The 15,915-nt window shown below is 44.6% G+C and overlaps 4 protein-coding genes across 5 annotated transcripts; 2 read left to right on the top strand and 2 right to left on the bottom strand.

Annotated features, from left to right (window-relative positions):
* Positions 1-211: 211 nt before the first annotated feature.
* Positions 212-5,014, bottom strand: LOC1277069 (eukaryotic translation initiation factor eIF1). Its single transcript, XM_316499.5, has 3 exons — positions 4,573-5,014; positions 2,455-2,612; positions 212-1,691 (listed from the first exon to the last, which is right to left on the bottom strand). Exons 1-3 carry the CDS (start codon positions 4,598-4,600, stop codon positions 1,545-1,547), a joined length of 333 nt encoding a protein of 110 aa, XP_316499.2. The 5' UTR covers positions 4,601-5,014; the 3' UTR covers positions 212-1,544.
* Positions 4,718-7,799, bottom strand: LOC133392091 (uncharacterized). The gene is made up of 2 exons (XM_061650429.1): positions 7,413-7,799; positions 4,718-6,473 (listed from the first exon to the last, which is right to left on the bottom strand). Exons 1-2 carry the CDS (start codon positions 7,452-7,454, stop codon positions 5,274-5,276), a joined length of 1,242 nt encoding a protein of 413 aa, XP_061506413.1. The 5' UTR covers positions 7,455-7,799; the 3' UTR covers positions 4,718-5,273.
* A 1,763-nt stretch (positions 7,800-9,562) lies between these two features.
* Positions 9,563-12,521, top strand: LOC3290167 (uncharacterized). Of its 2 annotated transcripts, XM_061650414.1 has the most exons (3): positions 9,578-10,016; positions 10,198-10,403; positions 10,466-12,521. In XM_061650414.1, the coding sequence occupies exon 3, from the start codon at positions 10,484-10,486 to the stop codon at positions 12,383-12,385; it is 1,902 nt and encodes a 633-aa protein (XP_061506398.1). In that variant the 5' UTR covers positions 9,578-10,016; positions 10,198-10,403; positions 10,466-10,483; the 3' UTR covers positions 12,386-12,521. The 2 variants fall into 2 exon arrangements, with proteins under 2 accessions (XP_557135.3, XP_061506398.1); XM_557135.3 differs by having other exon boundaries at positions 9,563-10,403.
* A 134-nt stretch (positions 12,522-12,655) lies between these two features.
* LOC3290169 (uncharacterized) lies at positions 12,656-15,717 on the top strand. The gene has a single exon (XM_557134.3). It carries the CDS (start codon positions 14,045-14,047, stop codon positions 15,689-15,691), a length of 1,647 nt encoding a protein of 548 aa, XP_557134.3. The 5' UTR covers positions 12,656-14,044; the 3' UTR covers positions 15,692-15,717.
* Positions 15,718-15,915: the final 198 nt, after the last annotated feature.

The following is a 15,915-nucleotide window of genomic DNA, read 5'->3' as shown; positions in this document are numbered from 1 at the left end:
GAACAGTCACCTGTTAAGATTTTGATAAATTAATGACAGCACCAAACACGGAAATACTATCAGTGGTATTAAAAGCTAATAATTGCTGCGCTTACAACGACTGCCAAAGTACAAGTTTTGAATCCTGGAACAAAAAATCGAAACCGAAATACAACAAACAACAAATGCAAGTTATTCGTACAATCGAAAATAAACTCCATAAAACACGCTATTTTATCTTCTGGATTTGGCTATGTTGTGTTTTTTTAATGTTTTTTCGTTTAATCTGTTTGCTTTACATTATTATTTCGATCTAAGATGACAAAAGTGTATAACGCTGCAAACTCCTGAAGACAGTGTTTTCCTTGCCGGAAAAGAAGGCCTGATGCTCTGGTTGCTGATGCTGTTGTTGCTGTTATTGTTGCTGCGGCTGTGTTTGCTGTTAAACCGGATGCGCATACACGCACACATCACACACCGCGCGCGCGCGCCCGTCTGTCGTTAACGTTCAATAATTAGCCCTTTTTGTTTGATGTTAAATGTGTTTCGTTGGACGCGGCGGACTCATTGGCCCGAGTGCACGCGCGCGCCTCGAACGCACACACACATACACCCCTCTCTCTCTCCCTCTCTTGCTCGCTCGCTCTAACTCTCTCTCTCTCTCCTCCCTTTGTCCCTGTTGTAGGGCTGCTGCTTTAAGTCTCCATCATCACTGCGGAGGACTTACAGCAGCAGCAGCTGCTGCAGAGTGCCCATGCCCGTTCGGGGTGGCCAACCGCTACGCGGTTAGCACCCTTTGCGGGGCACCGGTCCAGCTGCAGCACGAACGAACGGAGACGGTGCTCCTTCACTTCGTCGCTGCTGCTGCCGGGAATGGTCTGCTCTACGTTTGGGAACTTTCATCGGAAGCAAAAATACTCCATATCATTCGGAGAAGAGATGAGAGTTATTTGGGATATTTTACACTCCTAATTACGCACCCAACAAGCATTGCGGGAAGCAATATGAACCAGAGAGAAAAAGATGTGCGTGATGTGCGACGACAACGATATAAAAGAAGCTTATTTAAATCCAATTAACCGATCAATACCGAGAGCATGTGGTAGGAGAAAACGGGTTGAGAATCTGTGGTGAGAGAATTTACAATCATTCAAGCGGGGGTAGAGTGGGGGGGGGGGGGGGGGTATGCGCTGGTGGGCCCACGGATGTTGAATGGTGAAGCAATGCACACACTCCGGAGGTGCCGAGGATAGTGTAACTATTGGTTGCACTGGGGAAACGCGCCGTATAGACGGATGCTTTCTCCAGTGAGTTTGCAAAATAAGTGCGCCGATGGCTAGGATTGATGACTCTGTAAAAAGCACTAATTCCTTCCTGAATTTCCCTTCGCTCTAAAACGCCTTACTTCACAACACTTCCTGCCTATTCTCGCTGGGTAAGAGCTATTGTTTCACACACTCACACACTTCCTCCTAAGCGCCACAACACACGTACACGCGGTGGCGCGGTAGTAATGATGATGATTTTGATGCTGGTGGTGGTGGTGGGCGCGTAGGGTGCTTGGCTTAGAAACCGTGCACCTTCAGCTGTTCCGGCTTCGCGAGACCGGACTTGGTTAACCACTGGCAAATGTTCTCCCGCTGGTCACCCTGCAGCTGTAGTACCTCGCCGTACTCAGGATGCTCAATTACTGTGCCATTGCATGCGAATTCCTTAAAAAAAAACGAAAAAACCAACAAGTTAGTACGAGGTTCCACGTGCTGCTCGGTCGGTGTTTATTATTGCTATTAAATTTTATACATGGAATTCGAATTCGGCTGTCAAAATCGATTCCAACGAGCCTTACAGGGTTTTCCAGAGGTTCTCAAAGTTGTGGGACACTTCATTGGCTTTTTCTTGTTGGAGCACCCTTGTTGGACAAATCCAACAGGAATTTCCAAGGAGCATGTCCAAAAAGGATGCCATAGAGTCCAATTTCCAACATATGAAATTCACTTCCCATTAGAAAGAGTCAAGGAAATTTCCCACAACAATGAGAACCCTTGAAACCCCCTGTATGACTTTCGAATTCTTATCTGTAATGTAATAGAGGAGTTTTTAAGGAGTTCTCATAACTGTGGGACATTTTATTGACTCCTTCTTACGTGAAATGAACTTAATGTAATGGAAATTGGACTCTATAGCACCCTTATCCGACAAATCCAACAGGAATTTCCAAGCAGCCTGTCCAAAAAGGATGCCATAGAGTCCAATTTCCAGCACATGAAGTTCACTTCCCATACGAAAGAGTCAAGGAAGTGTCCCACAACTATGAGAACTCCTGGAAAACCCTGTAACGCGCAGGGAATCTTAAATGGAATTTGTTTCATTTTTTAACGACTTAAACTTCTGTCAAACGTGCTTTGATACACAGATTCCATCTACCAAATCCAATAGCACCACACATATTGCATGCTTCTTTCTGAGTGCTCTTACCTTCTTACATGCTCGCACGATCTTCTTCAGGTCGTACTCGGCCGACAATCCCTGGACAGTGGTTAGCGTTTTGCGACCATTTCTCTGCTGAATTCTTATGTGCACGAGACCGTCCTGCACATCGTAGTCTGCACCCTTTATTGCATCAGCAAATGGGTCTGGAAAGCAATTGAAAAACAAAATTATTAGTGATTGTTAGAGGAAAGTATTGTGTAGTGAAATTGCAGTAAATAATTAAGAGGCAACTCTGTGCGATGTGAATAAGATGCGTTCCGACAACACAACGGGCGTTATAATCTCCGCTCAACACTTCACACTCCGTTATTAGGTCATGCCTTGGGTGTGTTGTGTGTTGGTGCATGAGTCATGGGAACGCATTTACATGTGTTTGGCTCACATCGACACTCATACTAAGGTGTAGCCCCAGTAGCTTTGTGTTTCGAACAAAAATAAACAGTAAATATGTTTACGATTTAATAAAACTAAAAATGTTTTTAATTGGCCAACTTCCCTCAGTACTGTGAAAGCGTTAAGTCCTTGCTGATAACACTTATTGTTGAGACTAACTTAGTAAGAATAAAGGGCAATTAATTGGCACACACTTAAGCGACAGACAAAGATACTGTACATCGCAAGAGGGAACATCCTAGCTTCGAAAGATAAGGTTCTTTCTATCAGTTGAAGGCTAACAGACATCTCGATAGAATTATGGCTTAATGCAACGACTGGCTGGGGTCAGTACCAATCGTTCATGACAGAACTTTACGTTCCGATCACGAGACACAGTGAGATCTTTCATTTTTGCTTTCGCTGACCAAGTAAGACATATTTTTGACCTAACTTTGGCACGCCAAGACGCGAAACTGAGTCGTTCGACTCACTTTAACCAATTTCAGAATTAATTCTGAAAAAGTCAATCGCTATACCACCCCTTACCCACCTCGATTGGGAACCTCGTTTCCACACAAACGAGGCCACGTCGAAGTGCAATATACCCCCGCGATACCAGAACCGGAAGATCAATGCAAGGGCAACAGCCCCCCGCTGCTTTCAATACAAGGTGAGCTGGTGTCTTTCGCACACAAGAAGGAAAGGATTGTGATGTACGTGAACGTAGTAGTCGATGACAACAATGACCAGGCGAGAAATTGTGTTACTACACCATCATCAAACACCAATTCAGCCTTGATCAGCTTCCAATGGGTGTTCATCCACTGTAATTTAGGGGATGTCTTGGAGCTAAAAGGTTCGATGTGGTAGAAAGCGATTCTTTTCAAACTTGATGAATTCGTAGGACAAAAAAGATTAAATTACGTTCTTGTCGGGAAATGTGTTTCACAAATTCGCGAATCAAATAATCGAAGCAGCGCACGTTGCTATGTCATCCGCCACCACGAGCAGGACACGCACACCAGCCCACCACAAGCAACCTTCCACGGGTGTGTACGTGCGTACACAAAAACACCACCAGCCGCCGTGTACGAAGGTTGCCGTCCGCCATTTTGAAAAATGTTCCCCTCTCGCTCTTTCATGTGCACGGGATGTGCGGAACGCGTGCTGTCTTTATGTTATGTCCAACACACTCTCACTGCTCTCGCCGTACAAAGCGCGCGCGCACACACACACACAGGCACGCATACAGAGGACTTGGGAACTTTAATGGCATCACGAGAAGCGCGCGGATCACGCGAACACTGGATGTGTGTGCGATGACATAGTAAAATTACGTCGCCGTGTCGAACATTCGACGCAAAATGCTTTCCGGCGTGAAGGCGAAGGGGGCATTCTGTTGCTTCTTTGTTACAAGTCAATTGGCTCGGATGCAACATGACGAAATGCAAAGGAATGGAGAAATTCCGAGAAAGTAGCTAGAGTATGCCACAGCCTCTAATTGGTACCATTGCTATGTTGTACGTGTGTGTGTGTGTTGGTGAGATGCTTCACTGGGAAGAGGAGAGAGAGAGAGAGGTTGGCCAGCCAAAACCACGCAGTCAAGAATGCGGAAATCGCGTGCACGTTCAGGAGCGGAGCAACCTTCGCAAAAAGCTAACCTCTAAATACGACACACATCATCCTGCGAGGGAAAAGAAAAGGTGCGGTTATGCCGTTTCTACTTACCAAATGTATTAAGATTCTGGATGGACATACGATAAACAAAATAGACACAAGTGAAGAAAAGTAACGCTTCGCTTAGCGCGGCTGGATTTTCCTGGTGGTGTTGGCGTTGGTGGTACCACAGGCACACTACTAACCGTGCTTTATGGGGCGGGGGGGAGCTGACGGGATTTTCACGCGTTTATTTCTCGTGCACACGCACACACTTGCTTGCTGGGGTCGGAGATGGTCCGTCTGGAAGTTTCGTTGAGAGCGAGCGGGCGGGCGGAGAGAGAGAGAGAGAGAGTGGCGGATGTGCTACTTTAAGGCAATCACTGAACAACTTGAATGAACTGCTCCGAGCGACTGCTATTTCAACAATGAAAGCGAACGGACGGCGCAAACAAGAAAACTTCTCTTCCTTTCCGTATGACAGGATTTGTATGGGGGAACACGGTACCGGGTTGTACCATTTATTCGTGACGTGCGCGGCTGTCAGTTTTGTCACGTGTCACAATGTGACAATCCATGTCCGTGTTTATGGTTGTCGGAACTTTAAATTTCAACGATTTTTTACGAATGCTCATTTTACTGATCAACTGTTAGATTCTTAGATTGAATAAACCAATTATAGTATGATAGGTAAACATTTATTAATTCATCGTTGAAGTACAAGAAATAATTCCATCATTCCACACCATATTTTGCATCAGATATACATTAGCTCAAGAATTTTCTAATTTAACCATGCATTTTGTGTTACAACACAATTGTGGTAGGTGTAATACATCACAGTCCGCATATTTCGCAAAAAGATAAGCTAACGGAGGACAGTAATCTGACTCAAAATCTATTTTAATATGATGATGAACCAGCACCGGTGAGCCTACGACTTTCATCAGTTGACAACTTGGCTCATAAAAACATAATTTGTACTGAACATTTGGTTCTAATACGACCTCTTCAAACATTGTATCCACTATTTCGTACCCGAGGCTAGGAATCATTTTGATTTCGCAATCGCGTACTTTTACTCCACCTTTATCAAGAGTAAACGATGCAATCAATGAATGCTTATCGGATCCAGGAACATACATTCCAAAGCCATACAGCGCTAATGGTATTGTTGATGTCAGTCGTAATTTTACATCACCTCTAAGACACGAGACTTTTTTGGTCAGGTCGTAGTTCATCAAATGCAATTTTTGAGCATAGGGTTTACGACATGTTTCCTCTAAGAGTTTATTAAGGTTGTTGTAACCACAACCACCATTTGCAGACGACCACTTGACAACGGCCTGTTGGAGTTGGACATGGGTGCAGTTTATGCGTTGAGCTTGGAGAATTTTGTTCAATCTGGCATCCGGCATTGAGGTGAACTCGTCTTTTCTGAAGAAGTACAACGGGTTGGTTTGTATGTAGCGCATACATTTTTCGTCAACTTGCTCGAAGTTAAAATGATCATTCTTTAGGAACACCATTATTGCTGTGTCCAAGTTAACAACCTGGTTTTTCATAAAACGGATCAAAGGATCAAAATAGTCTATCAGCAAAAACCGTTGCAGAATATCGTAAACAGCACTAATGTTGTCCCAATTCAAATTTACTTCCTTACTGTACACCAGGCGTAAAATTGTTAAAAATAATTCTGCATCGACATCTTCCAGGACCACTTCCTTTCGTTGCGCTTCAATGAAGTTACCACAAAACATTTTGTAGAAGAACTCTGAAGCCGTCAGCAAGTACTGTTTGTGCGCATAGATGCGGCGTTTTTCGGGCCCAACGATAAAAGTAACGTCTGAAAGTAGTTTGTTGTTCACCATTTTTTCAAGACGCCAGCATAGCGTAGTGTCCGTATCGTAGTTAAGTCCGTCGCAGGAGCTTCCTTCACTATCGGATGATGAGTTTGATTGTGTCATCGTTTCCTGCAATTGCAATAAAAAGCCAAAATTAAAATCTGAAGAAAAGTTAACGATTGATTAAAAGACAAACTCTATAACTTGATTGCACTAGAACATAGTACAGTTATGAAATGCCATGTTTAATTATGTACATGAGTTTGCTTTACAACGGCTACATCACCAAGCAACAAGATATTAACAATGATATTTTATAATAGCCAAGAAGTGAAATGACCAGCTTCCAATTTTACCAGTTTGAAGTGAAGTTCACATTTTAGCAACACACTCAAAAAAAAAAAAAAAAACAAAACGATACCAAACAGATTCTTACAGGATAAGCTCCCAAGTGCCACAAATCCACTAAACGACCACTAAACGGCTTCTAAACGACTCAAGTTCTCTACCTAAACGGAATATAGAAAGACTTCGTTTAGCAGACGGCAAACGACTCAAGCATTCTAAAAATAGCGAAAAAGCTGGTGGCGCTCTCTGTTGGTGGGATACCCTAACCAGTAGAGCTTCATCGCTTGGAGAAGAGCTTTCTCATTTCCTCTGTACTGTTGTATGGTTTCGCATTGAAGTTATGCATCGCTAGAACTAGAACGTCGATACGATTGTTTAAATACTAAACTCCAACGGAAATCACCAGCACTGAAGTAAGTGAGATTTGAGTAATGGTCGTTGGTGTTGATACCCACGTATCTGACCACACGACCATTCATATAGATTTTTGCTCAGAAAGATAGAAGCCTATATAGGTCATGATAAGATGAAACTTGTCGAAACACATTGCAAGAAAAGGATAGCAATATAATGATGAGTTGTAATACGCCATCTATTGATCAAACCAATGAAGCTGTGGAGCTTTCATTTTTTTTCTATGCATATTCAATTTTCCAGTCGTTTAAGCTTAATCTGTGGCGCTTGGGCTATAAGTTCTAATTTTAACCGTCATCAATTTACCTGCTGTTCACTGCTGTTGGGTAGCTGAAGTATATCTTCCATGCTGTCTGCCACAAATCCAGGAAACACAAGTCTCAACACGCGACGGTTTATCGACTGAAGCAACTAACACACAACTTAACGAATACGGAGGACTTCTTCAGGGATGTTGCACGTCCAAAGGTTCGATTGCAAATGACCAATGCAGCAAGATCGCTGGCTTTCGTTGGTAACTCTTAGAAAAATAAAAAAAAAAGTCGTTTCTCAAACTGGTGGCTTTTGTTTGGCATTCAACACGGTAGGTATATCTGTAGAAGCAGATCTTTTGTTTGAACAAGCCCGCGGGAGAACGAGCCACTATTGTGCAAAATCGACAGTATTCACTTTAACATTCAATACAACACCCAGTTGACAAATGGCGTCAACTTTGTACACGATCGCACACTCCGAAGCCCAAGTGACAAAAGTGGACGAACGTTTTGGGAATTGGAAAAAGTGCTCGACTAATCCTGGGAACGTGGCCATATTATATTTTCGAACAGTTATTTTTAGTTTTCGAGTTATAGTTTCATGAGCTTACGGTATCGGAACTTTATGCTTGTGGCATCAGTTGAAACGTCAGAGTAGACCAATTTTTCTGGTGCAATCAAAGTGATAGAGCGTTTCTACATACACCAAAAGAGCAGCTGAGACAATGACTGACAGTATGCTTTGACACCGACTGACAGCTTTTTCGGTGAGAGAAATCTCCTCGGCATGCAAAGACCGATGAAGCTGAGAAATATTTTAATTTAAAGTTTATGATAAACGATCAACAATAGGGGCCCTTCACGATTCTAGTCATTGTTTTCATGTGCAGTTTGACAGTTGGAGGCTGAAATCATGTAAACACTCCATACAAAACCACACACAAAACTAGCCTGTGATTATCAGCCTAGATTATTTTTGCCTCAAAACTAGAATTAGATTCGAGTAGCTGCTCGAAAATTTAGTAAAATAAGAAGTTTTTTTTTATAGAGACTTTGAGCCGGTTTTCATCCCAAGTGACATTTGCTCGAAATTGTTTTTCCATATCTGCTCGATTAGTACTCGATACGCCTGAAATTGTGGATTTGTGTGTAATCAAGTGTGTTAAGAGCGCTAAGATTTGGTGTGTTCGTAAATTAGACGTTCCTCTATCGATGGATAATGCCGTCGAGGTCATTTTTTATTCATAGCCATGGTTTTTTCATGAAAAACATAAGCTAATTTTGTGTGACGTTATTTTATAAAAAATGGATATTATTTAAGAATAAAATGGGAACATGGCCAAATATCACGATAGGAAACATAATTTCTGAGCGAATCTAAAAGAAAGTAACGAAAAAGCCGCATCACAGTTGATTTGAAAGGACTTTTTTCTGAATTCCCTTAAACTGGTGCAGTCTAAGGGATATTTAACCTTCATTTCTATAATCACCTACCCGGGTATGTTTTACTTATTCTTTTTATGATAACTTTTTATAGGATTATCGAATCGATCCAAAAAAATTAGAATGCCTAGAGAAACATGTTTTACAAAAGTGGTAAAAAATTCAGAATTTTTAAATTTTTTTAAATGTGCTTTAAAAAATAAAATCAACTTTTACCCCTTACTTCTATAACCACCTACCCGGGTAGGTAACACATACAATAAAGGATTTTGGTTTCGATTAGTCGCTAACTTTGTAATGATATGTATAGCAATGCATGTAGTTATATTTATAGAATCTATTCCAAAAGTTTTCTAGCTCTTCATATTCTTCTAAAGTCACATAGATTGAAATGATTGCACCGACAGTCGGGAAGAAATGGCGGTGTATTAGTGTCAGTTGAACTAATTGCTATGCATTCAATTTATGTAACTAAAAGCCATACTTCATAAATTTATAAAATAAAAAGAAATATTGTTATTATAGCTGCATAGAATAAATTGAATAAGACATTTTTTGACCAATAAAAATACAAATTCCCTTATAAAATGTATTACTTACCCGGGTAGGTGGTCATAAAGATGAGGGTGTATTTTTGGTCATAGAAACGAAGGTTAAGGCTCCAGTTTAAGGGAATTTGCTCGAATTCCTGATTTTTGTGCTCGAAAATGTCAATTGGGTGGTTCGGTTGCTGTTGTCGGTATATTTGTCGGTTGGGTGTGCTGTTGGGTTTACCAGTTGACTTTGCCTACGATCTCCTTCCTTGAAATCGTGGTAGTATTTTGGTCTTTTGGCTGGAGTCGCTATTCCAGCACGAACAATGAACTGCGTTGTATCGAAATCTGTGTTGTTTAAAATATCACACAGGCAACAGTAAAAGCAGTTCCAGGAAGCTGATCCAACAGCAGCGACGAGGAAAATGCAGCTCGAGGATTGTAAACAATCTCAAACAAAGCGTGTTGTAGCTGGAAATTTACAATGTGTGCAGCCGTTTTGATTATGCGATCGTTAAGTACATTTGGAAATGGTTTGTTGTGTTTGACAAAAACAAATTTAACATTTTGTATAATATCTTGCTGAACGTGCTTACTTTGTACCGCTTTCTTTACCGAAGGTGTTATCAAGATATGGGGATTTGAAAAGAATTTGTCGTAATTTCAATCCGATGTTGTGAGTAAGTAATATATTGGTAAAATTTTCAAGCAAACAATTTTATGTAACTTTATGCTTAAAATGAACTGAAGCTAGCTTGTTTTTAGCTTTATGATTATGTCTTTACTTAATAGCAATACTAAGTATTTGAGTACAAATTCAGCAAATGTATTTGATTTAAAAAAATCTTCCAACTGCAACAGGTATTTTTTGAAATGGCAAACAAACCGCCAAATCAACCAAACTTCATTGCTACCTGTCGCGACGGTCTATTCTGTCAAAGGTGTCTTTGTTTACACACAAGCCAGTGGCGGAATCTTCTCCCTCCTTAACGCATTTTTGTTACAATTTAGTAAAAAGTTTCACATATATTAAAGCGTATATGGCCTAAATTGCCAAAGCTATAGAGGTTGGTAGCTGGACCCCTAAACGAACTTTGCAAAGAAGACTAAAACAGTTGGTTCGTTTCAGATTTGATTCGCTGTATCAATGGCACAGTCATCTTCCGGCCAGACGAAAACGATGCTAGTATGGCTCGACTACAGCCGGCACATGCTGAGCACGCTGCAGGACATTTACGCCGACCAGCAGTACACGGACTGCCGGCTGGTGGTGCCCGACGGTGAGCTGTACGCGAACCGTCCGATACTGAGCATGGCGTCCGGGCTGTTCGAGGCAATCTTCACCAGCATGGTCACGCTCACGATGGACCCGTCCACGGTGCTCATACCGGACATGACGTTCGCCAACCTGCAGCGCGTCGTGCAGTTCATCTACACCGGCCGGGTGACGCTGCAGCCGGACGAGGTCGTTCCGTTTATGGAGGCGTGCGGGCTGCTGCAGCTCCGGGGCGTCGAATGTTGCGGCAACCGCACGATGGGCATTTACATTGACGAATCGGGCCCGGAAGCTACGGCGGAGGACGGTGATCCGTTCGCAACGGCCCCAGAAACGGATCCGCTGCACATCGACCACACCCGGTACCCCGGGGCGGTGGAAAAGGCTGAGCCGCCACCATTAAAACTTATTGAGCCGAATCTCGAATCTACGAGTGAGCTATTTCCGGGCAATATCTGCAAAGAAGAGTTGATGGTATCGGACGAGGACAGTGCGGAGGAGGAGGAGGAGGAGGAGGAGGAGGGTGGTAAAAGTGACGCGGGCGAGGACAGCTCGATGGACGACAGCACGGACAGCGAGCAGGATGTGGAGCGGTGGATGGCGCTGGTGAAGGAGGTTGGAGTGGTCGACACGAGCCACCCGGGAGCGCCGAACTTCACGCCCTACCAGAACTGTCTGAAGCAGGCCATCGTAGCGGTCATTAGCGGGAATGTTTCGCCCAGAAGAGCGGCCGCCCGGTACAACGTACCCGCGGGCAGGCTGGTGCGCTGGACGCAGAAGGTAAAGCGAGCGATGAAAAAGAAACCAGAGACGGTAACTGCCAATGTGCCGCAGATGGTTGCCGCATACATTGACCGGAGCATACAGGAGTTCAAGCAGCTGCTAGAAACGAGCGATGCGGACGAACGTGTCAGCTTGCTGAGCGACCCATCAAATGTGCTGATGTACGACGTGCGGATTATGCTCGCGATCCACGACATCATGTACACCGGGATAAGCCTGCGCGAAGCGGTAACGCGGTACAAAAACAGTCTCGGTTTGCTGAGAAACCGGCTGTACAATCTAAAGAGTCAGCTAATAACGAACCATATTAAGTCGTTCGGAATCAGATTGAAAAGTGCGGACAAACAGACAAACGAGCGACAGGCGGCAGGGAAGAAGCGTCGAAGGTTTGAGACGGAGTCGGGGAAGATTTTGAAAACAGCCGATCCCTCCCGGTACGAGGAGAGTGTGGCCAAAGCGCTGGAGGCGATTGGTTACGGTCTATCTATCCAGCAAGCCGCAAACCACTTTCGCATACACAAAAGTGCTCTATGGCGGCACGCAAAGGCCAAGAACATAACCTTTCCGCAGGAAAGGACAGTTCTAAGGAAGAAAGCAGCGACAAAAAAAGTTAAACCGAGCGGTGGTGGTTCAATAGCTGCCTCCTCCTCTGCTACGAACAGTTGCCCCGTAGTGCCGAAGCTGGTACCGTTTGGAAGCACTGGAGCCGTCACCACCGTCGAGCGCGTTAGGGATCGTGCAGGAGGTGGTGAGATCGCTCTAGCACCGGCTAGTACGGCGGCTCCTCCGATTGCTGTGCCAAGTTTGCTTCCCCTGCCCAAGTTGGTTCCGATTTCGAGCAGCTCGCTGCCGGAGTACGAGGAGCGGATGGAGGCAGCAATCGCTATGATATCGAATCAGAAAATGAGCTACCGGGAAGCGTCGGTAAAGTACAACATTCCCAAGGCGACACTGTGGAAGAAGATAAGTAAGATGGAGCCGAAGAAGTGAGCCAAGCAAATGGTGGCAAGCAAGTGAAAGTTGGACATAATCTGTGTAGTGTAAGTGGTGCCAATTATCGGTATTAAATTGTTCTTGCTTGATGTAAATTGGACTAAAGTAATACATTTTAATTTTACACTTAAAACCGGCTCCCTTGTTGCAATGATAGAATGTATTATGCCCCTGTCTTTAAACTGCAGAAAGGAAGAGCAATTTTGCCTTATTTTTGGATACAGATTGTTTTAAATTTCTCAACTAGTGATGGGTAAAGTTGGCAAAAGACCGGAGTCAACTCCAATCCGACTCCAATAATTTCGGATCCGACTCCGGAAGGTAGGACCGCCCAGCACTATCCGGAGTCGTTCGGAATCGTCTGGAGTCGCCCGGAGTCTTTGGGAGTCACTCAGAGTCGAAGTCGCCCGGAATCGGCTGGGCTACGAAGTTCACGCGCAAACTGAAAGACAAAAAAACACACCGAAATGAAAGGCCTGGTCATAAGCACATTATTCTGGCTCCAGTTGATTCTGACCGACTCTGACTCCGACTCCGGTCGACTCCGAATGACTCCGACTTTGGTCTTTTATGGTTCGGACAAGGTGCACAATTGAGACAGAAGACATACATTATTATCTTTGGTATAATACACACACTACATATTCTAATACAATTAAAGTGACGGGAATCGATGTGTGTCGGGTCGTAAGCCTATGATCGAGTGCCCTTCTAGGTAGCCCGATCGCTCCCGAAGTTCTTAACGACTCCGGGCATCTCCCTCCGACCCTGGCGACTACGACTCCACCCATGTGCCACAAATCCACTAAACGACCACTAAACGGTTTCTAAATCGGAATCTAAAATGACTTCGTTTAGCAGACGGCAAACGACTGAAGCATTTTAAAAATAGCAAAAAAAGCTGGTTTCGGAATCTGTTGGTGGGATACCCAGCCATTGGAGCTTTCCTCGCTTGAAGAGCTTTCTCCTTCCCTCTGCACTATTATATGGTTTCGCATTGAAGTTATGCATCGCTAGAGCTAACGGCAATATGATTGTTTAAATCGAAACCGTTGGCACCGAAACAAGTGAGATTTCAGTAATGATCGTTGGTATTGATACCCACGTAACTGACCACAGGGATTAACCATATAGATTTTTGCTCGGAATGTTTGAAGGGTGTATGGACCGTTATTAGATGAACTTAGGCGTAACATATTGCAAGAAAGAGACAGCTATACAATATTGAGTTATAAAACGCCATCTATGGTACAAACCACTGTAGCCTAAGGAGCTTTCGTTTGTTTTTCTATCGATATTTGATTTTTTAGTCGTTTAAGCTTAATCTGTGGCGCTTGGACAGATGACTTCTACTCCCATTTTACCGAAGTCGGAATCGGACTTACAATAATCGGAGTCGGATCCATCGAGCACATCACTAGTCTGAACATGCAACACAAGCGAAACTTCTAACGGCCCATTTGAATGGCATCTACCATACACGCACACCATCAAATGTAGTGAAATATTTCATAGCTGTCAACACGGGAGCGCTTTGTTTACAAACAACTTCCAGCACAATTCGGCATTGCCAGTTTTTCGTCTGCTTGTTTCAGCATGAACTAGAGAAGCACCGCAAACTGTGCCCGCCTGTGGTTTCTGAGTAAAAAGCGAATAATGTCCTGCACCTTTTCACAGCAAATGGCGAACAGCTCCTGCTTGACGTGGCTCAACTTTCGCGAGCACATGCTAAACACCTTCTGCGGAATCTACCGCACGCAGCAGCACACCGATTGCCGCTTGATCGTACCCGACGGTGAGCTGTACGCGAACCGTCCGATCCTGTGCATGGCATCCAGCTTCCTGGAGACGATTCTGGACGGTCTGCCTACCATCGGTGCGGATATGGTAACGATTGTAATACCGGACTTGACGCTAGCGACGTTACGCGCCGTCCTGCAGTTCATTTACACCGGGGAGGCAAGCGTACGGTCGGACGAAATGGCATCGTTTGTGGAGGCCTGCAGCTTTCTGCAGCTACGCGGAGTGCGTTTTATCGCGAATCAGATTTTGGGCATACGATTCGGCAAGACTGTTGGTATGGTGTCGGAGGAGCTTATTCCTGCCAGCGAAGGTTTGGAAGCGACGGCATGCCCAAGGGAAGAACTGTTCGTAGCGCAAGTGGAGGACCAGGCAGAAGAGGATGAGGAAGAGGAGGAACAAACAGAAATGCCCATAACACAATCACAGGTCCAACCTGTTGAATGCTTCATTCCAGAATCGAGCGAATCAGTCCAAGAACACGTTGAAAGTAATGAAATTGTTCAAGTCGTGTTGAATATCCCATCAGACGCGACTCCTGCCTGCGAACGGGAAACCTCTCAATGTGTAGAAATTCCACAGGAACGGTTAACGCAAGCAATTGAAGCAATTATAAAGGACCACGAAAGCTATGAAATCACATCCGTTCCATGTGCAATCGACACCACCGTCCCCACCCCGTCGGAAACAAATACAACGAACCGTCCGCCGTTCGAAGATGAGCTGGAACAAGCAAACCCCGAACCACCACTATCCGACCCTGCCAGTTACGATGCACGGCTTGCGTTAGCGATGGATGCAATCCTTCACCACGGCATTAGCTACCGGATTGCCGCCAGGCAGTACAGCATCGCTAAAACGATACTGTGGCGCAAGGCGATGAAAATGCCGCGACCGGTTCGGGCCGGCTCCCCGAAGCTGAGCGCTCAACGGCGGGAAGCGATCGATGCACTGAAAACGGGCGAGAAGCTCGCACACGTGAGCCGACGGTTCGAGATTCCGCTGTCGACGCTGCACCGGGAAAAGCAACGGCTGTACAGCAAGGGCGCACTGCCGAGCAATGTGTCGCTGAAGCTGCGCGGTAAGGATGAGTCGGTGCGGAAGCGGTTGCAGGAGGCGGTTGGTGACTGTGTGGCGGGCAGGATTTCACTGTCCGAGGCAGCCCGGACGTACGGCCTACCGAAGACGTCCATCTGGCGCAGGGTACGATCGCTACAGACCAGTGGCTGCAGTAGTAGCGGAATGAAGGAGGATAATTCTGCAAGCGACGCAATGGCAGAGCGACCGAATCAATCGGAAGAGGCTGAGGTGGAGGAGGAGGAGGAGGAGGATGATGATGATGCTAAGCTAACGATGGGCGGCATCCTGTTAAGGGGGAGTGATACGCTTCAGGTTGGGGCAGGATATATGTCCGATGAGAATATTTCGGCGAGCGATTTAGCGCAACTAAGGTATCAGCTGACCTCGAACTATGACGATCACGTATTGCATGATAGTTTATAATAAAAAGTAACGAAGAAACTAGTGAATCTGATTGAAATTTGATTTTTTCTAACAGCGTCTAATAAGAAATGATGAAATTTCCATTTTGGGAAGAAACAAATAAGCAAAATTGAACTCTTTTATACCTTTTATCATAGAAAAGAGTTGCATGCAAACAAACATAGGACTATCCAGGAATAAAAGAGTTTAGTTTTGCTTAACTATCACTTTTAGCTATCAATGGC

The sequence above is a fragment of the Anopheles gambiae genome, chromosome 2 (genome assembly GCF_943734735.2).
Source record: "Anopheles gambiae chromosome 2, idAnoGambNW_F1_1, whole genome shotgun sequence".
NCBI lineage: Eukaryota > Metazoa > Arthropoda > Insecta > Diptera > Culicidae > Anopheles > Anopheles gambiae.
The sequence above is the reverse complement of the archived record's forward strand: the minus strand, read 5'-3'. Positions and strand labels throughout refer to the sequence as shown.